A 21,120-nucleotide genomic window follows, 5' to 3' on the forward strand; every position below is an offset into this window, starting at 1 on the left:
ATTTGGTTATTATGTGTCAAAGGTGTCCCATCTTCCCCCACCCCACTATATATAAAAAAAACAAAAACAATATCTATATTTAAAAGTGCATCATTGACTGAATGAATGTAGGAGTGATCCCTTTTATTTTATTCTTGCCAGGTTGGGCAACATCGGTCGTTATAACTTGGGTGTTCTATTTCATATACTTTCTTTTTTCTTATAAGTAACCACGATGTAACTTTATGGTTAACTGTTTTTATTGCTTTTTCTGTAACAATTTAGACAGCCACCACTGAATTAGAACAATTATTGTCAAATTTGTTGCCCAAGTGAACTTACTTACACAATGCTACCAGCATTGAGCTTTGAGCCTTGTAGCCTCTGGTTACAATGCAAGCAAAAAAACACTACTGTATTATATGGTGTGTTGATATGCTAATTTTGGTTTAGCAGCAACGCTTTATCTGACACTTTTATTCAAGTAGTTTTTACGACTGTTGTTTTGTTGCGAATTCCCTTGTTTTCTATTCTATGTGGATGAGGTCCCGCAGTGTGGCACACCATGGGCCCTAGGATTTAGGCAAGGATTGGCCCATTACTCTATTAATTCCCTTGTATTTTTTATATTAATTAACCTGATCTTCGCTACTATATTTAAAGAGATAAATGAAAAGGTTATATTATGTTAAATCACTTTACCTTTAATGAATTAGCAGATGACATAAGCGACCTGCAAACTCTGTATACCACAGTAGTTGCATTGTACAGTACCCAACATAAGGATTCTTTGGTTAGCAGGCACTGGGTGAAGGTCCGTAGACACCTTAATATTAATTGACATCGTTCAATAGAATGTGTGGACTGCAAGTTCATATCTAACTCCAATACACCCTCAAATTCACACATGAGCATTCCCTGTGAGAAAAATAGAATTCTAAAACAACTTCAAATCAGTCCTAGTTAAATAAAAAGCTGTTTTTTAAGTATATAGTGGGGTGGGGTAGATAGTAAACTGGGAACATTCAAATAATTATAAAACCGTATCTGCACGACTCTCATAGACCATTGTTAATTGTTTAAAATACGATCAGGATATTTAGACGTTATGTACTAAAGGTATCCTGTCTTCCCCCACCCTACTATATATGCCAAAATGAATATTTAAAACCAAAATAAACCATTACCAGCATTGCTTTGCAAGTCAATATAAGTTCCTCACTATCTTGTTTTGGTTCAAAGTAAATTGATTTAAAAACTTCCAATTTTTCGATTTTTGCCATTGAAGCTTCCCCACACTTTGTAAGCAGATAACGCTGGTAACACTGCCTGTTTGCTACGTTATGGAAGCCATGGTCACGAAGTGTGTCACCAACAGATACCAGCTTGAAGTAGAAAATTGGGACAGGGAGTCTAGGCTCATATTTGTTCCATATGTCAAATAACCAGTTGGTTCTGTGGTGATACAGTTTACATTAATTTAAAGTCTTTTTTATTCGAACAAAAAAGTGACATCTAAGTATATATTAATTTACAAAGTAAGATATTAGGGGTTGACACCATGTTTTTTATTTCATAAAAAAATAAAAAGTTACTTCTTTTCAGTAGTTTCAAATCTTATATAAACACAATAAATGCCATCTAAGCTACTAAGAATGAAAGGTACATGAAGAAATCCTCAGCACAGGGCTTGTTTTTCAATCTAGTATAAAATTATTTTTTGATATAAATACGCAAGAATGACACTTTGACTTTGGGTTGAATTGCAAGGCACCTTAGACTCTTAAAATTGGCATAAATACAAAGCCAAGTATAGTTAATTAACAGCAAAATACCCTCTGGAACTTGCTTCTTCTTGGCTACTGTTAACATTTGACTTTTTTAGAAAGAAAGCCAAAACTTCTTTTATTTCCTTTTCTGAAGCACAAATGACCGGGTTTTTCTCATCAATATTACCATAGTACGAAGCATGAGGCAGTCGTATACTTGATAAAGCAACGTTAATTAATGTGGAAGCCATTTTGGCTTGTTAAAGCCTGTAAAAAAACGTAAATAGGTTTCAAAACTCTTTTACACTAAAACTCTGTTTAATGGTGCGCGTATAAAACCATTGAAAGAATTTGAAACATTACCTGTTATGTAATATATCCTGTCAGACCTTTTTTTATTTTAAATTTAGGTTTTTAATACGTTTATTTGCAAAAATACCTTAATCTAGTTTCTTGTGTTTATAGTTTTTAGCTTTTCAAATCACCAAGGAAACATTTAACATAGAAAACTATTATACTTTGTCGTGGTAATTTCAACGGGGGACTGAGTCTTCTTTTTACGCTTATTGCTTACAATATTCGTTTCGGTTAAGTTCTTTTTATAAGAAATACAGCACAGGTATTTCTTTAGAAGCGATAGATTTTATATGAAAATATTTTATTCTTTTTACAATATGTTGCCATGTAAGTCCGATGTATATTTTTTTATTATTTAACACAAACAAAGTTTCATAGCATTCACATCAGAAAAAACTTGGCATAGCAAAATCACAGTACAAGAGTTTTGAGATTCTCAAGTTCAGATTTTACGAACTCATATAAGTCGTATTCAAGTTTTAAACTAGTTTCGCTTTTGAGAAAATCCCTCGCTGCCTCTGACGTTTCTCGTTTATTCCTTGTGTGTGTTTCGTGCTTCATCCGTTCATTTTCCTATGAAAAAATAGGCAATACTTAATAATCGTTGAATAAAAATAAATTTAAATGCCGGAAACATAAAGTAGGATGAGGTAAGATGGGACACATGATTACATTTCCCTCCTCGTCCCATTTGGTAATAAACAAAGAATATTAACATAGTGATATAACCGTAACCCCGCAACTGTAAAAGAGCGTTGTTAATTGTTCAATACGCGATCACGAAATATATAATTTAGGTGCTATAGGTATCCCATTTTACCCCATAACTACATTCAACTGCAAGAGCGCTCGTAAACATACAAAATCGAAAATACGATGCTTGAGAATCATCATATGCATTGTGTCCTTAGGCAAGACACAACGGACATCGCTAATATCTCATGTTATAATCAGACCCTAATCCGTAACAGCGAAAAAGCACAATATATAGTAAATTCTGAAAAATATAAAACCTTACCGGATTTAGATAAATATTGGATGCGTCATTGAAGTAAGATGGTAGGATAGCTTCTAATACTTTCAAGCTATTGTCGAGATCTTCTAGTATTCCAACGAACACGTAATGCTCCTTTATATTTTGCTTTGCTTTATCAACGGCCCACTTTGACCTTGACCTATAATGCAATGCATTGTGAGAAAGAAAGCCAGCAAGTACTGTATTGTTATAGAAAAGTATTGTAATAGCTTAATGTAGACAATGCTACAGTATAGGCAAGGCTATACAATATGAAGTGTAAAGTGTTGCACAATTCATTGTATATATTATTATATACATTCTCTCGGGCGCATTTGGTAGTAGGCAAATAACATCCAAAGAATTACAAAAACCTTATCTTCACGATTCCCATAGACAGTTGTTAATTGTTTAAAACACAATCAGGATATATTTGGATATTAGGTGCTTAACGTGACCCGTCTTTCCCACCCCACTGGGTTACTGTAGGCAAGGCTATAATCGAATATCTACAATATTACAATTACTGTTACATCTTACATGCAGCCAGGATCCTGTCCACAAAAATACGGTACGACTTGCCAATATGGCTTGATGCATTCTTGTCGTCTTCTTTGTATGCATTCGTCTATGGACTAAACGTGTACACAATTAGAATAGAAAATTTGAAATCGTCATGAGCCTATTTATCAGTGTATCATATGCATCCAACTATGATCATATCTTTGTCGTGATGTAAAAAAGCTGGAGGCTTGGTCGTTTTAGTCTCGTTTGCTTCAAAATAACCGAGAGACAGTCAGCATTTGTTTTTTTTTTATTACGTTGGCCTATGCTTGAAGATCCCAATTTTGTTCGTTTGTAATGCCTGCACCGTACTATGGAAAACTACTACATGTATACTATAAAAAAAAACAACCACTTACAAAGCAACATACTTGGTAAGCTGGCACGAGGTGTATGAAACAGAACACCCGTGATATAACGACTGTCGTTTCCGGTCACGCAGACATAAAGTATAACTTACATTCATTAGTACTTTTGTCTTACCTCTTGCCTTCTTATTTCGCTCATTCGAGAGCTCGCGCCCCCGCCTCCCCGTTCGTTACCGAAGCGTGAAAAATAATAAAAAGATTCGAACCGCGAGACGGGATCACGAATCATATTCACATAAAGCGGTTGCTTTTGGCCAAATCTACGGTCAAAAAAGAGAGAAAATATCAGGACTGGTAACAGATTTTTATAGGTGTCAATATATAGGCTATCACTATGATATGTGTTAAGTAAGTATTTTCATACAACTATAGTAGGGTGGTGTATAGGCTAAGATAGAACATGTTTTCAGTCATTTTTTCTTTTCCCATTTGGTAGTGAACAAATAATATTTTCACAATTTTAACCGTAACCTCGCGATTCTATAAAAATGCGTCCGTAATTATCAAAAACATTACCAGAAAATATAGGATTTAATTGCTAACATTATCCAATCTTTCCCCATAGTATACTGTCTATATGTACCTTGTAAAGTCGATAAAATACTGATGGCGGATGTACATATATCCCGGACTCTGCTCATGAAGGAATTCGACAAAGTTTGCTTCTTCTTCTTCATTTTTGTTCGGTTTTTCTCCATCCTCATACGGACTTGCGACTTTGAAACCGTTTGCCCCACCAAGGCGATAACAAAGTGTCGTCATCGACATACTGCCGCATTTCGGGACTCTGTTGTAAACCACGTAGTTTCTGTCCTGAATAAATGAATGTAACTCCTCGTGTGGCCGGAATGTGGCCGGAAAACGACAGTCTTTATAACAAGGGTGTTCATACACTTCGTGCTATCTTACGAGTTACCATTTATGTTACTTTGTAGATGATTATTTTTTGGTGTTTATTTTCACTTCTTTTATGTATGGCTATATTAATTTGAACATCACAGTAGTAACCACTGGGTTGGAACAACTGCCGTTAAGTATCTTGCCCTTTTGAATGTAGTTTTATATCTTTACATAGCCTACCTTGTTATCAATATCTTTCCTGATACGCTGAAGATCAAGTAAGGAGTTTTTTCTCAAACCATCGTTACTTCTTGCCCGTCTATTGCTGGTGATCGAGTTAAGGTACATTACTCCACCGATTAAAATACATGACAAAGTCAGAATAAGTTGCCTCCGAAACGACCAACGGGGCATTTCTTCTGATACCGATCTCGAAGCCAAACAGCCAGAGTCGATTGTTGTTGAGAGTAACCAACGCCTATAGTGAACCTACCTATATATTTTTCACATTTCTAGCCTACCGCTCACCTGCATAAACAACACTGAACTGAAGTTTATGAGAAACCTCAACCTGTTTTCTCGTCTCAGTTAATCGTATTCAATAAACTGTTTGGCGTCTCTAATGCATTCAAGCTTTAAATCCGAGCTCTGCGACAAGGTGCTCATTTTCGTACATTGCCTCTATTTAGTAAGCACTCACTTTCTAGATTACAGCTGAAATGACGTTTCACAATGTCGCTGCTGATACGGAACGCCGGGGGCGGTCATTATGGCCACGAAGTTTCAGACCGAATTTTTCAACGCCGTGAGGAGATTGAAATAACAGCAGACGCATCCGTTTCAAATTTAGAATGCCAGGTTTATTGAAAATTCAAACAGATTTTAAAGGTTAATTCTATAATATAAATTGATAGGTACAGTCATATACAAAGCGGGCAGTTCAGCGCAGATAAGAGCTGTAGCATTTTTCGGTGTTTAACCATGTAACATTAAGTTTTAGTTTTCAAGTTTTGCCAAACGCCGCTTTTCTGGAATATGTGGTAATGCCTAAGTACAGCTTTTGGAAACTGCAACCTATAATACTCATTTGTATTTATATTTACTCTACAGGTGCAAAGTATAACTCATATATAGCTGAATACCTGTAGTCTCTACATATAATATATATTACTTGATGGATAAAGGGCGAAGACAACGTGTGGAAATGATAAGATGATGTTCTATGTTCGTTCAATGTGCCGGGTCCGTTGGACATTCGTTTTGCTTTCTTTTCTGGTCGTCTGGCTATTTTTTCTTCTCCGTAAACAGTAAGCATCAGTGAACGCCAACTATACATTTCTATAGATCTTCAAAAACGTTATTTTCTAGATATATTTCAAAGCAACTGGCTCATAAGCAGCACCCTGGTCGTATTTTCCAAACAGATGAAACTATGCACCTTGCGATGGCGGCTTGCAGAGGAAAATCACTTACAATAGTAAAGGAAGCAACCACAATGATCAAGAGTGCAATCATATTCTCTCGTAGCAGAATTCATGTTCATATATTTACTGAAAATTTGGAAGACGAATTCCGCAAAGAGGTAGACAGCCATTTTTTAACGATTCCTTTTGAAAATTATGTAGACTATAGTCCTGTAAACAGAGTGTTAACATATATATAGTGCTGTGAGGTAAGATGGAACATCTTTAGCACCTAATATGCAAACATCTTATCTTATTTTAAACAATTAACAACGGTCTATGGGAGTTGCGAAGATACGGTTTTAGAACTCCTTGAATGTTCTTTGTTTACCTACAAATGGGAAGAGAAAATATAATGAAAAAGTGACCCATCTCACCCACCCTACTATATTACACATATTCATATAAACTATACAAACTCAATTCCTTCTTTTATAAAACATGTCATTTTATGTTGATTAGTTTGCAACCTGGCCACTGTCTGCCAAGCGAAAGTTTTTGTTAACAATTCATCCGTTGGTGTACCCACTTGATCCAGAAGAACTCAAAGTGATGAAAAATTGGTGGGGACCTTGCGCCTCGTTTCGTCTTTTTCTTCCAGTAAGACTTAACTGCTATTATAGTCCTGCCTAAAACTGAAAAAAATGTTTTGTTTCCATTCAGACAGTATTGGATAAAACCGACTCTGTTTTATACGTCGATACTGATGTTATATTCTTAACTCCCCCTGAAGAACTGTGGCGACATTTTTACTTGTTCAACGATCGCCAAGTTGCTGCGTTAGCACCACGGGTAGGATGGAGCTTCCAAGTTCCAAATGATAACGCTAACTTTATAAGGATGCAAGATGGAAAGAAAACTCAAGTCAACTCAGGGGTAAATCCAACATAAAATGACAAAGTGTAAATTTTTTTTCTCAGTTTTGTATTTTGTATCCTTAATAGGGCGATTACATTTTTGGTGAAAATTAGGCTTCTAAAACACACTGTGAACAACAAACAATCTATATACAATTATTTATAAACGTTTGATGCATACGTTGGCTTGTGGCCAGCAGTATAGGTTTTATTTTAAACTAAAAACGCCCGAGCTACCTAATTTAAAAATATTGAGACCAAATAATTAAACACATGAACTAAATTAAACACACTAAAAATACCTAAACACCCTAACTAAGTATTAAGATAAAAAAACAAGAACCGTTTTCGATCAGGTTTTTCTGATGAACCTCACTCGAATGCGGCAACCAGTTTTCGCGACCGAATCCGAGTCGAGGCAGAAAATTTCGTGGAACAAAAAACTTTTGTTTCCTTTGTATAGAAAGCACAAAGAGGATATGTATGGGGATCAGAATTTAATTAACCTTGTGTTTCATTACAACCCAGGTAAATATATAGTAGGTTGGGAGAAGATGGGACACCTTTTCGTTCTATTATCTCGCTCTATTTGGTAGTAAACAAGAAACATTCAAAGATTTATAAAACTTTATCCTCACGACTCTTATAGACCATTGTTAATTGTTTAAAACACCATCAAGACATTTAGATAATATGTGCTAAAGGTGTCCCATCTTCCCCCACCCTACTATATATAACACACAAAGCTTAGTTAATGCCAACTTTTAAGTAGACCTGTTATACACAAGAATCTGAATATATAGTAGAATGGGGGAAAATGGGACATTTAAGCACATGAAGTATTTTATTTAGAAATTCGCACATTAGGTGTAGTTTTACAAATTCGAAAACACACAGGGTATGACATGATACAGTTTAAAATCATTTGATTTTGATCAATAAGTTAATTTATATCAAAACACACGTAAATAACAGGAAATAGCGTGTGTATACAAGGACTGTCGTTTGTTGCTAAATCTTAAGTTCCTCGTCGTATTACCTGGTATTCGCTACTGTTACAGACTTGATTTATTTCCTACCTTGCAAGTACAACTACCACCACAAGTTCTGCTTTGATGCTTACCGAGAACGTTGGTGTACATCTGCCGAAAGCGATGGTGCTGCTGTAATACATGGCAACGCAAATACGTTTTACAACAACTATGCACCTGCGTTTCGGGCAATCAGTAATGCCATGAGAGCAGTAAGTTATCATAAAGTAGGTCGGGGGAAGACGAGACACCTTATCATTATACTTTCTCGTTAATTTTGGTAGTAAACGAAGAAAATTCAATTAATTATAAAACAGTATCCTCACGACTTCCTTATATAGACCGTTGTTAATTGTTTAAAACACGATCAGGATATTTGGATATTAAGTGTTAAAGGTGTTCCATCTTCCCCACCCTACTGTTAATATTTCAATATAAATGGCCAAAGTTCTTCAGAGAAGCACGCCAGAATATACAAGTTTTAGGCTTTAGTTAGCTCATTATCCCAAAGGTGATTATAACTTGCTTTACCCTTGTGTAACCGGAAAACAAAAGGTGTCTACTTGCCTAAGGACACACACGCCTACAAAGGGCAGCGGCGACGAGCTTCGAACCCATTACCCATATGTTAGAGGCAATATAAGACCTACTTAAATTGTGATATAACCTGCTACTACTGCAGCTTAGTTATATGTGTGTTAACTCGTCAACAAATGTCATTTTCATACTATTCCAAAAGTTACATTTATATAGTTTACATCATATAGTAGTGTGGAGTAAGATGGAACACCTTTAGCACAGAATATTCAAATGAGAGTCGTGAGGATACAGATTTATATTTATTTGAATGTTCTTTGTTTACTACCAAATGTGACCAGTAAATACAATGATCAGGTGTCCCATCCTCCCCCACTCTAGTATACTGTTTTTTAGATAGTAGGGTGGGCGGAGTTGGGACACATTTAGCACATAATATCCAAATATCCTGATTGTGTTTTAAACAATCAGCAGCGGTCTATCGTGAGGATACGGTTCTATATTTCTTTGCATATTCTTTGTTTACTCCTAATTGGGATGAAAAAATAGAATGAAAAGGTTTCCCTTCTTTCCCCACTCTACTATATCTGTTATTTGAATTTTGCAGTACAATTTCGAAAGAGATTTGGAGCGTTACTTACTGAGCCCAATGGAAAGCGGGCTTACTGATCCGTCCGTTGAAGCCCACGAACACTGTGGAAACAAGACTTATCTTTTTCTGAAGAATATTCGAAAGATGGTAAAAAGAAGACGAAATTTTAGATAATTTAAAACTAGCAAAGCGGGATCGTGCAATATATATGTGTGGTAGTTTTCTTCATGTAGTGTTTTAAATAAACTTTTCACTGATGAAATCTGGGCGCGGAAGAAACACGTTTTTATGCCAATATATATCACGAATTAAATGCAACAATTCCATTCGTAAAAAACTTAAAGCCGACAATTCCAAAACTAGAGACATCTTCAATAGCCATAAACCTAACATCTTCAATAGCCATAAACCTAAACTCTAAATCTCCGATAGTCTTTAAGACTACTATAACCCCTATGTGCCCATTTTGTCCGTGATTTTGTTGCATGACACATAAAAGAATATGTAGGGGTAAGGTGGGGTACCGTTAATACCCGAACCCATATTTCCAAGTCGTTTTTAACAATTAACAATTGTCTTTTATATTCGTGGAAAAGCGGGGCTACGGTTATATAATTCTGTAAATATTCTTTGTTACCCAATTGTACAAGAGAAGAGATTGAAAATGTAACGCCTTACCATTTATACGATGCTATGTGTGACATGCCCATATTCACTCAACCAACAATTTGAAACACAACACAAGATTTTTTGTTACATATATTAAAACGTAAAGCACACAGTTCCTTTTCGGTTATACATGATTTTAAATTATGGTGAAATAACAACGTAAAACTTTGCAAAAAAATCAAAAGAAAGGCAAACCAAGTGTCTGTATATTTTTAATTCAAATCGCTACATTCTCTGTGTCATAACAGTCATCTGGGGTGCTTGAGGTAACATCTGCTGGTTAATGTTCGACGTACTCTCCAGTGGTTCCAGTGGATAAGTGTCGGGTCCGTAATCCAACGGAAATTGTTTGTAGGTCATCACTGGCGGATCGCTTTGGCTTGGCAACACGCTAAGGTTGTTTGCTGGGTCCCTTATAGGTGGGAGTCTACGCATTGCTGGTTTGTAAGCGATAGAAACTATACCAACGAGTGCCGCTATCGCAGAGGAAATTATAAACACAAGAAGAATAAGTGTCCAGTTTGGTTCTTCCATGTCATTTGAATCAACAGTTTACATAAGCTTTATAAGCCTTTAATACAGCATCACTGTAATTCAAATGTTATATATTGTTCTGGTAACTACAATTGTTTTTGAAGTATTATAGTAGGGTGGGAAAAGATGGGACACCTTTATCACATAATATTTAAATATTCTGATCGTGTTTTAAACAATTAACAACGGTCTATGGGAGTCATGAGGACACAGTTTTATAATTGCTTGAATTTTCTTTGTTTAATACTAAATAGGACAAGAAAATATAATAAACAGATCTCCTATCTAAACAAAACACTACGTAGTAATCTGAACACCTTTTTCTTAGTAAACATGTTAATTTACATAAGCGTTACTCCCGCTATATGTTTTGCCTTGTTTAAATAATTCAACCTAGCTCAACTTTCACTAAGATTTCACACTCTCGTTTCAAACAGAAAGTTGCGAACGAACTCGTCGGGGAAGTACATTGCTGTACAGGCCCGCGGGCTATGCAGACTACGTGTGTTCACGCAACCTTTTCAAGCCAAAACATTCAATGCATTTTCAAACTAATAACATGAGGCCCAAACTACATGTTGAATATTGTATTTGTGTTACAAATTTTTGGCGACAGATCAGATTTCCTGGTTAGGTTGTTTTTATTGTTGGACACACGGACTTGGTTCGTCAAGCGGGGGTGTGGCCGGTGCTTCACTGTCGTGGTCGATTATGACGTCACTATCGTCTATGTCCGAAAACAAATGGTTCAAACTCAAATATTTAAATTATTTTAAAATGCGTGATAACCATCAAATCAGAGGTATAGTAGGGAGGGGGAAGATGGGACACCTGTTCATTCTATTTTCTCATTCCATTTAGTAGTGAACCAAGAAAATTCAAAGAATTATAAAATCGTATTCTTACGACTTCAATAGACCATTGTTAGTTGTTGAAAACATGATCAGGATATTTAAATATTGTATGCTAAAGGTGTTCCAGCTTCCCCCACAGTACTATATATTAAAGTACTGTAGGTAAGATGGGTCACCTTTAGTACATAAAATCCAAAAACCCTTATCGTGTTTTAAACAATTAACAGCGGTATATATAGGAGTTGTGAGGATATGGTTTTATAATTCTTTGAATGTTCTTTGTTTACCACCAAGTAGGATGAGAAAACACAATGAAAAAGTATCTTTTCCCCCCACCCTACTATATTAAACGTTTGGTCGAATTTTATCTGGTTTGGTCGAATTTTATCATTTTTTAAACTGTTACCTTGTTGTTGATCTCTGTTTCTGACACCAGTTGAACACTTGGGCGCTGCACTGCTGATCGGTTGTGTTAAACCGATATCCGGCATTTTTAACGCTTCACATTCGGTATCCATCTCCGAACTGCTTGGCGACGTAACGTTAACAAATGCATCTGTAACTGAAAGGCAGTACATATTAGCACTCGGAAATAAACAAAAAACAAATACGTGTTAAATAAAATCCAGTTATATACGAGACTTTTATTTTACATAACAAATTCATTTTTTTTAACAAAATCTAAATTTTAAAAGAGCGGAATCTAAAAAGTGCAATTTAACAAATCTAAGTTTTATTTCATTCCAATCCCGCATTTTGCACTGCTAAAACTAATCTTCTAATCTAAACGAAATATTCTTTGTACATCACATACATAAATATATATAAGGGGTGGGGTAAGATGGCACACTTTTTAACTCTGTTTTCTCGTATTTAGCAGTTAACAATAAACAATCAAACATTTATAAATCTATACCTTCACGGCTCTCATAGACCGTTGTTAATTGTTTAATCTCACAGTACAATACTATACCTGGCTCGGAGGTTTCTACCGCCGTGCTTAACACGTCACTTCCGTCCACCTCGCCGTCGCTAGGATACGGCGACACGTCACGGAAAACAACTTTATGTGAATTCGAGTCGCTATCTTTTGTGGACGGAAAGCTGGATATATCTATTGACGCTCTGCAGCAAAAAAAACATATAGTAGGGTGGGGGAAGACGGGACACCTTTGGCACAGAATATACACATATCCTGAGCGTGTTTTAAATATTTAACAATGGTCTATGTAGGAGTCGTGAGGATACGGTTTTATAATTCTTTGAATAACCTTTGTTTACTACCAAATGAGACGAGAAAATATAAAGAAAAGATGTCCCATCTTCTCCCACCCTACCGTATACCTCTTGTAGGTGTATAACGTCTTTTTCCTTGGACATACTTAACGAAAATTTCTCCAACCCAGTGGCCCGTTATGGATTGTCTAAATTTTAGTCATGCACTAAGACAATTTGTATAGTAGGGTGGGGGGAGATGGGACACCTTTAGCACATAATATACAAATATCCTGATCGTGTTTTTAATAATTAACAACGGTTCATGGGAGTCGTGAGAATATAGTTTTATGATTCTTTGAAAGTTTTTGGTTTACTACTCAGGACGAGAAAATGGAGTTAAAAGGTGTCCCATCTTCCCCCCACCCTACTGTAATAATCTTTCTAAAATAAACAGCTGCAAACTTGTGGTATAACTCGTGGGCGCAAGGTGTATGAAACCGAACACCTGCGTTATAACAACTGTCATTTCCCCATCACACGAGAAAAAAATAAGATACATTTATTCAATCCGTTATATAGGACTTTTGTCTATTAGTAAAACACGTACGTTTGACTTGGTTCAACTGGTATCCCTCTTTTTAAGTTGGACCGAATCCTTTCAAAAGCTCGATTCACGCTATGGTTGTACTCTGTCCTGTTGGTTAAATCAACAACATAAGCTCAAAGTGCCATTCAATAGTTTGGTACCACAGGTTGTCCAATAGTATACATGATTTTTTTAGTGCTGGCTCATCTGGTATAAACCGTGGTGCATATTTCCGACGCTTCATCTGCCACCCGGCAAAATCTAGCAAAGTCAGACCAAACGTAGAAATAATACGTTTTATACCAGTTGAGCCGCTAAAAGATTATTACATTATGCCTGGTAGCGGAAGTAACAAATAAAACATGTCATATACACAACACACATGGTTGCCTTTGAATCATTAGAGTTAAACACTCACCATTCTTCTTCGTCGTCTGCGACCTCCCCAAATTTTGAATACACGTGATCCGATGACGCAATCTCACTTCCCTGCTCCATTTCGATGACGTCACGAAGGTGCGCCAGCTCGTTCGCAACATCACACGTATTCTCCGTAGGCTCGCTGTCTTCGTATCGGACTGGTAGGCCCGCCTCTTGTCAAAGTAAATTCAAATGATCAATGAATGATAACGTTATACGTAAAGACGCGAAATTGAATTTAATATTTAAAATTATGATTGTCAATTACATTTTCCTTGTTCGTCGATAAACTGCCATGGCCGTTCAAAACAGTATAAGATTTTTCTTTGCAAGAATTTAAGTAGATAGCTACATAGTGTTGATAACGTTCATACAATAATAGTACTTTTGGGTAAGGTAGAAAACGTTAACACCTAAATCTTATATTTCCTGATCGCGTTTTAAACAATTAACAAGGCTGTTTTGGAGTCGTGTTGCTACGGTTTTATAAGTGTCTAAATATTCGTTGATTACAGCCTATATTGGGACGAAAAAAGAGAATGAAAACATGTCCCATCTTACCCCACCCCACTATATATATATTCCTGACTCAGCATTGTTACATAATGTCGACATAATAACTTACAATGATTATGCCTTTTTCACGTATTTACCTTGTCGTCGAATGATACTATTCACTCGATCTACAAGACCTTCCATTCTCCGTCTGGAGCTGGAAACAGATTCGAAAGTTCCGTTAAACGTAGGGGGTGCTTCCTGTAAGCTGGGTTGACTCCTTTCAAACTGGGCTGAATCCATTCTTGGAATTTTAGCAGGCAATTCATCGTCAATGTCTATATCCATTCCCCCTAATGCAGATACACGGTGTTGGGCGGGGACGGCCTCGTCTACATCGTCATAGTTATTAACCATAGACCCAGGAGTCTTGTTTGTAGCATCTAAAATACTCTGCCTTTGGTTGATTTGGGAACCGATCGAAAGAGCTTCAGATATTTTAGTGTTTAGTGGAGCTTTTTGAGATCCTAACGACGCTGCTTCGGATGTTCTATTGGCTGCTGGAAGTTTTATATCATCGTCGATTTTGTCGTATTCTTTTATTATTTCTTGTTTGGAGATCGTTTTTACAGTTGGCTCAGTTGGCGAATCAGGTATTGAAGTTGGTTTGAAAGATGTTCCTGAAGGTGGATCGGCATCGATTCCATCATACTCCTCTAGAATATCGTCAGGAAGTGGTAGGGAAAAGTCGTCGTCGTGTTGGTATGTGTTAATGGGCTGGTTGGATACCTTGGACGGGATTTGACCCACGACTGTTTGTGCTTGAGTTCGACTATTGGATACGGTCGGTTCTTTTGAAACTGATTCAACAGCAGAATCTGGGTGGATAATAAAAAAGTGACGATTCTGTAAAGTACACTATTACCCTTTTTGCATGGTAAAAAGTTAATGCGAACAGCGATCCGCATTAACTCTTCATATGATAACTCGCTAATGGGGTTATTTTGCATGGTCATTTTGTTTATGCGCGTATCAACATTCAGTAAGCTTATTTTAGCGCAATATTGTTAAATCTAGTTTATAAAATAAGTTTTAACACCTCATGGTGCTATTACCAACTAAATACTGTAAAAATAATACCCGAAAAAGATTAGGCTCTTAAAAGTGAAACTGTACCTCCACCATACTTTTCTTTACTCGCATAATGCGAGTAACAAGCAACCTCCTACAGCAGGTAACACGCTCATGACGTTATGCGTGTTAACTTTGTTTTTGCGAGTAAATATGCCAGTACTTACGCGCATAAAAGTGACCATGCAAAAAGGGTATATCTATTTCTAATTGGGAAAATAGGGTGTTTCGAATTTACAATTGGCATAAAAAGTGAAGCGAGTAAAAAGGTTCCACTTTTTTTAATTTAATGAAGTGTTGGACCAACTTTGGCGGTAATCCTCGCTTCCATGCAGGTCTGGACGTTGTGGCTTATTAATATATTGTATACAATATTGGGCATATTAATAAAAAGCTCAAAATTTTTTTTTCTTGCAGTAGTATTCTACGAACTACTGGTCCTAAGGTCCCGACTACGAGTATTTTAACATTATTTCCATGATTTCCGATTAAATATTCAACACAGTTTTTACCTGAATCGTGGGCCAGGTTCACTTTGCGCCTGTATATAAAGTAAGCTCGAGGTATCAGGACATCACGGATATACGCTCCAACTCTATAATCTCTGTAATAATGTACGCTTTGAAGAATAATACACGTTTTAAGGTGCAGTAGGGTGGGGGAGATGGTTAAAAACAAGGAATATTCAAAGAATTATAAGGCCTTATCCTCATGACTCCTATAGACCGTTGTTAATTGTTTAAAACACGGTCAGGATATTTTGATATTATGTGCTAAAGGTGTCTCGTCTTCATCTCACTATATTATATTATGCCTGTTTTGAAGAATAATACACGTTTTGAAGTGTAATGCCAGTTTAAAGAAATGCGTAAGTTATTAATTTGACTTACTGCTGTATGTGTGTTGCGGAAACACCTGGCGAAGATTCGTTCCAGTTTGATTTGAAAAAGTTGAAAAAGGATTTTGGTTGTGACATACTGGAACCTGAAGCCGCATCCGAATCTGAATGATCTGGGACCGGAATTCATATTTTAAACATGAAATAGATTAAATGAATAAATGAATGAATAAAACATGGTAAACATTACGTGGCGATGCTATAGGACAATGCTTTCGGTTTTATACACTTCGTGCCCGCTTTAACTAAACATAGTGGGGAGGGGAAAGATGGGACACCTATTCATTTGATAACATTCAAAGAATTAAAAAGCCGTATCCTCACGACTCCCATAGACCGTTGTTAATAATCGTTTAAAACACGAACAGGATATTCGGATGTTATCTGCTAAAGGTGTTCCGGCATCTTCCCCCACAATACTATACATAACTTGTTGGTTTTTATTTTTTTGGAGTATTTATTGTATGGCTGACATTTTAGACAGCTCATATGGGACCCCTGGTTTGGAGAAATTCCTGTGTCTTGTTCAAGTACACATACACTTTAGTCGGTAGCAAAGGCAAGCCATGAACCAGACTTCTCTTTAGCGTTAGCCACACTGTTACGACGCCGGGCTAAAACTCATAAGATAAAAAAAGGCGGGCCAAGTCTTCTAGTTAAAACACCTTGGGTCTCGTACGGCTTACCATGCATGCTGGTGGCTTTATACCTCGGGTATACGCTTACAAATAATCACCCACAACGTAACATGCATGGTAACTCGTAAGCTGACACGAGGTGTATGAACACACGTGTTATAACGACTGTCGTTTCCGACCAAGCGACGACAAAGTAAGTTACATTCATTCAATCATTCAAATATGAAACTTTGATCGTATCTCATTTAACCTATATTGTCACAAACTTACTGCACGGTGGCTTGTACCAGTCAATGTTCGTGCTTTTTATTGCTACGACTTGTGGACCTTTGTAATCGAGTAAACTTTCAACTTTTCTAAGTCGCTTGTTTCTCACGGATCCCATCGTAGAATGAAAGTCGTGTTCACTTTCTATACAGAAGAAAACAGTAGTGTTGAGCAAGTACTTCAGTTTAAATTTGCTCTTAGTTAAATTTGTTATTTGAAACTCGACGGTCATAGTCACTCTCTATAATATAGTCTATATGTTGGGTTCGCGTTTTATATGAAAATATATATGTTAAAGAACATTATAATTTGTAAATTCCGGTCTCTTCGCTGCTTTATATATTATGAGGTTCGTTATCGCGGCAAAAGAGATTTATAAATTTTAACTTAAGTTATGTACAGTACCGTGAAGGAGATGGGACACCTTTAGCACATAATATCCAAATATCCTAATCGCGCTGTTTTAAACAACTAACAACGGTCCATGTGAGTCGTGAGGATAGGGCTTTATAATTCTTTGAATGTTATTTGTTTACAATGAGACGAGAAAATACCCTAAATAAGTGGCATCCTTCAGTATTAGTTTTTCGCAGAGGCAAATAAAATGGTACGCCGTTATATTTCGTTAAAAAAAATGCCCAAACCTTCGCCATCTGCATCACAATCTTCCTTTCTGTTGATCGATAACTTTATTTGTGACGTAGCCGCTTCGTCGGTTATGACGTAATCCTCGTCATCCGGGGTCAGGTCGATGACGTAACGTTTTGAAATAACCGGGTTTGTAAAAAATGGATTCGCGCGAAATTGAAATTTCAGTTCAAATCCAACAGCGTTGTCTTCTGCAAGAAGTTATTTCTGTTATACTTATAATACCAGTTTACTGTTTTAGGAAAATCAACTTTGTTTTCAAAATATAGCTGAAACTGGCTGTCTGGTGCTGTTTTTTTTGCCAAAATAGATTGCAATTCTTTGAGTTGAACACACATGATTATTCATATATATAGTGGGTTGGGGAAAATGGGACACCTTTAGCATATAATATACAAATATCTTGATCGCGTTTTAAACGGTCTATGAGAGTCGTGAGGATACGGTTTTACATTTCTTTAAACGTTTTTTGTTTATTACCAAATGGGACGAGAAAATAGAACGAAAATGTGTCTCTTTTCCCCCACCCTACTTATTATGTATGAACTTTAATTCTAAGTCTAAACTACATATTGTATGACTCTTACTTCTAAATTCACCCGGCGCTACTTCGACGTGATCAGAACTGATATCAGTAAGATATTGCAGCTTCGGAATATCAGACCAGTGGATCAATTTTTGTAGAATTGGATCCGAATTCATCATGGCTGTCAGCCAGAAGTTCTCCGAGAATTCCATGGTTTCACCTGGATGATATGGAAATTGCAAAAAGGAATAGTTATCCGCGTAGCAGAAAAAAGGTGGTCGTTTGACCAAGGTGGTCCTAGAATACCGATATTATAGCGGCCATTTTTGATACCTTCTATTGGTGCCACCAACCTAAAATTTGGACACTGTACTAACTAGACCCCGGGTCATTTGTCCTATTTCATGCACTTCGTGCCCACTAACGAGTTATATAAGCGCGGCTTATTACATTACGGGTTGTGTTCACAGCAGTTCGTGCTAGTTAAATTAAGTTTAGTGCAGTTTTTTTAGCTTTTAAGTTCTTTGCTATGATATAGTAGGATGGGGGAAGATGGGAGACCTTTAGCACATAATATCCAAATATCCTGATCTTGTTTTAAACAATTAACAATGGTAAATGGGAGTCGTGAGAATATAGTTTTATAATTCTTTGAATGTTTTTTGTTTACTACCAAATGAGACGAGAAAATAGAACGAAAATGTGTCCCATCTTCCCCCACCCTACTATACATTTTGTACCACGCACTTACCGGTATCAATAATAAATTGTAGATGCATTTTTAACCTCTTGAAGTCTTCGTCGTTTGCTTCAAATACAGAGCAGCATGATTCTACATGTTCCAAGTCTAAGGGCGATCCACCCCTAGGAAACAAGTGTTATACGTCGCAAAAAGCCTTTAAGTCATTTATTTAAGCCAAGGGCTGTAAGTGTTAAAAAAATGCATTACAAAACAATTCACTGGGAATGGCACTAAATCAAAATCAAACCTTTAAAACTATACTGGATCCCCAACGCTGCTTAAAAGCTTGATTGAATATGGTTTAACTTACTGAACTCCACAGATCAGCATTTTCCTACAAGCAAGCAATGGTTTGTAGTATTTGTTTATATAGATTTTCTCCAGTTCATAGACATCTCGCTGGAAACGAACTTCAGTTCCAACCAAGTGGTTATGCAGGATAGCTAATGCTCTTTTCTGATGCGTCTCAAGTTTCTTGATATCGGTTTGTTTTGCTTGCTGTAAAGGTGCAGCCTGTAGGAAAAATGGATGAATGAATGAATGAATTGTCTTTGCTTTATCCTCGCGTGACTGGAAAACGACAGTCATAATAACACAAATGTTCTGTTTCATGCACCTTGCGTGCCCGCACTTCCGATAACGCTAACTTTGTGGGTGATTGTATTTTTCTGTATGGCTAAAAGACAACCCATTAACGTCTACTGGATAATTCGACTAATGCCCTTGCCCAAAGACACGCCTATATTACAAGAAATATACTTGAAACTTCATCTTTGCGTTGCAAAATCCTATTCTATATACGAATGAGGTGCGGGGAGGAATGTCAGGGACACAAAATGAAAAGAGAATGAAAACATGTACCATCTTACCCCAACATACTATATTAGTGAAACACCAATGATGTTGTTTGAGTGTATATCGAAAATATTACAGCTTACAACATATAGACACGGGCCAATATTAATTAACTTACTTTCTTTTTCTCTTGGTTAATCTTACAATTCGATGTAGTTGTTAAAGGCTTGTAATTAAACAAGGTTGATGTTTGTTCACTGGTGTCTTTACTTGATGACTTCGATGACTGTGCCACAGTACTCTCCGTTTGCGGTGACTGGACGAAAGAACTCTAAAATTAGATGCACGTAAATAATTATTTCAAGCAGAATAACAGCGGTAGCATACATACGGGTTTAGGCCTATACTTAAGACTGTGTATACCTTATTGCCCGCTACGAAACTTTGTTTTACCTTACAACTCACATAAAGTTTTATCTCAAATGTGGTTTAACTTTTAAATTAAACCGCAAACTAACTACCGTAAAGACTTTAAATAAAAATAATTCCGTACAAAAAAGCTAGCTAATAAAGAACTGCAAAAGTACTGTTGTTTAAGTTAAAATTATCGGACAAAATTAATCACGAACCTTCGTTTCTGTAGCAGTGGCAGAAGACAGCTCCTCTAGTTTCCTCTGTTGTGCCAAGGCGCTCAGCTTTGCTCGCAACTGGGAAACAAAGTCCGGATTTCTCCAAATCGTGTTTAAATCCTTTAGCAAATTTTCAGGTACTCTCAGAAAAACAACCGTTAACATTACTGATTATTTGCGCATCAGGATAGAACGATTTGGAATGTCCCAAGTGGTAAAACCAAAATTTATCATTCGAAATAAATAAAAACAAGTTTGGTAGCATATTCATTTTATTACTGTTTAAACTTACCTTATTCTTTTTGTTTTTATTTTTCTTGGGTTTTAGTTTTGCGCGTTTCTTGGTTTTGAATTTAGGTCTACGTTTTGCTTTCTTTGCCATTTTGTTTAAAATATTTTATTTGCTATACGCAGGATTTATTTTACGTGAATAACAAAATTTATCTCCAACGTAAAAAGTATGAATTAGTGTGACGTAATACTTTAATTATTACATAACATTTAAATCAGAAATACGATATTTTATATGGTAAAACAAAAGTAAAATGGCTTCATGTAATAAAAAAGTAATGTACTGTTCATGAACCACTTAGGATATTTTTTAGGAGTTTATGGTACTGTCTGAGAAATTATACGCGAAATGGGCCTTGTCAGTAGCTCCCCGAAATTTTAAATTATCTTTCAAAACGGTCCAACAA

General features: G+C 36.4%; 3 protein-coding genes across 5 annotated transcripts; 1 reads left to right on the forward strand and 2 right to left on the reverse strand.

Annotated features, from left to right (window-relative positions):
* Positions 1-2,433: 2,433 nt before the first annotated feature.
* On the reverse strand, positions 2,434-5,483 carry LOC100186176 (uronyl 2-sulfotransferase-like). Its single transcript, XM_002130086.4, has 6 exons — positions 5,133-5,483; positions 4,636-4,865; positions 4,168-4,312; positions 3,661-3,755; positions 3,124-3,280; positions 2,434-2,678 (listed from the first exon to the last, which is right to left on the reverse strand). The coding sequence occupies exons 1-6, from the start codon at positions 5,304-5,306 to the stop codon at positions 2,517-2,519; spliced, it is 963 nt and encodes a 320-aa protein (XP_002130122.1). The 5' UTR covers positions 5,307-5,483; the 3' UTR covers positions 2,434-2,516.
* A 517-nt stretch (positions 5,484-6,000) lies between these two features.
* Positions 6,001-10,541, forward strand: LOC100179106 (glucoside xylosyltransferase 1-like). 3 transcript variants are annotated; one of them, XM_002124501.3, is made up of 7 exons: positions 6,001-6,199; positions 6,261-6,474; positions 6,818-6,955; positions 7,019-7,231; positions 7,569-7,740; positions 8,274-8,455; positions 9,388-10,541. In XM_002124501.3, exons 1-7 carry the CDS (start codon positions 6,105-6,107, stop codon positions 9,544-9,546), a joined length of 1,173 nt encoding a protein of 390 aa, XP_002124537.1. In that variant the 5' UTR covers positions 6,001-6,104; the 3' UTR covers positions 9,547-10,541. The 3 variants fall into 3 exon arrangements, with proteins under 3 accessions (XP_002124537.1, XP_026692036.1, XP_026692037.1); XM_026836235.1 differs by lacking the exon at positions 6,818-6,955; XM_026836236.1 differs by lacking the exon at positions 8,274-8,455 and having other exon boundaries at positions 9,388-9,474.
* A 606-nt stretch (positions 10,542-11,147) lies between these two features.
* LOC100183814 lies at positions 11,148-20,887 on the reverse strand. The gene is made up of 16 exons (XM_002130149.5): positions 20,715-20,887; positions 20,423-20,500; positions 19,972-20,124; positions 19,309-19,511; positions 19,008-19,120; positions 18,318-18,476; positions 17,727-17,921; positions 17,086-17,226; positions 16,170-16,290; positions 15,792-15,883; positions 14,307-15,026; positions 13,652-13,826; positions 13,255-13,341; positions 12,403-12,554; positions 11,836-11,991; positions 11,148-11,302 (listed from the first exon to the last, which is right to left on the reverse strand). Exons 1-16 carry the CDS (start codon positions 20,802-20,804, stop codon positions 11,217-11,219), a joined length of 2,721 nt encoding a protein of 906 aa, XP_002130185.2. The 5' UTR covers positions 20,805-20,887; the 3' UTR covers positions 11,148-11,216.
* Positions 20,888-21,120: the final 233 nt, after the last annotated feature.

The sequence above is a fragment of the Ciona intestinalis genome, chromosome 10 (genome assembly GCF_000224145.3).
Source record: "Ciona intestinalis chromosome 10, KH, whole genome shotgun sequence".
NCBI lineage: Eukaryota > Metazoa > Chordata > Ascidiacea > Phlebobranchia > Cionidae > Ciona > Ciona intestinalis.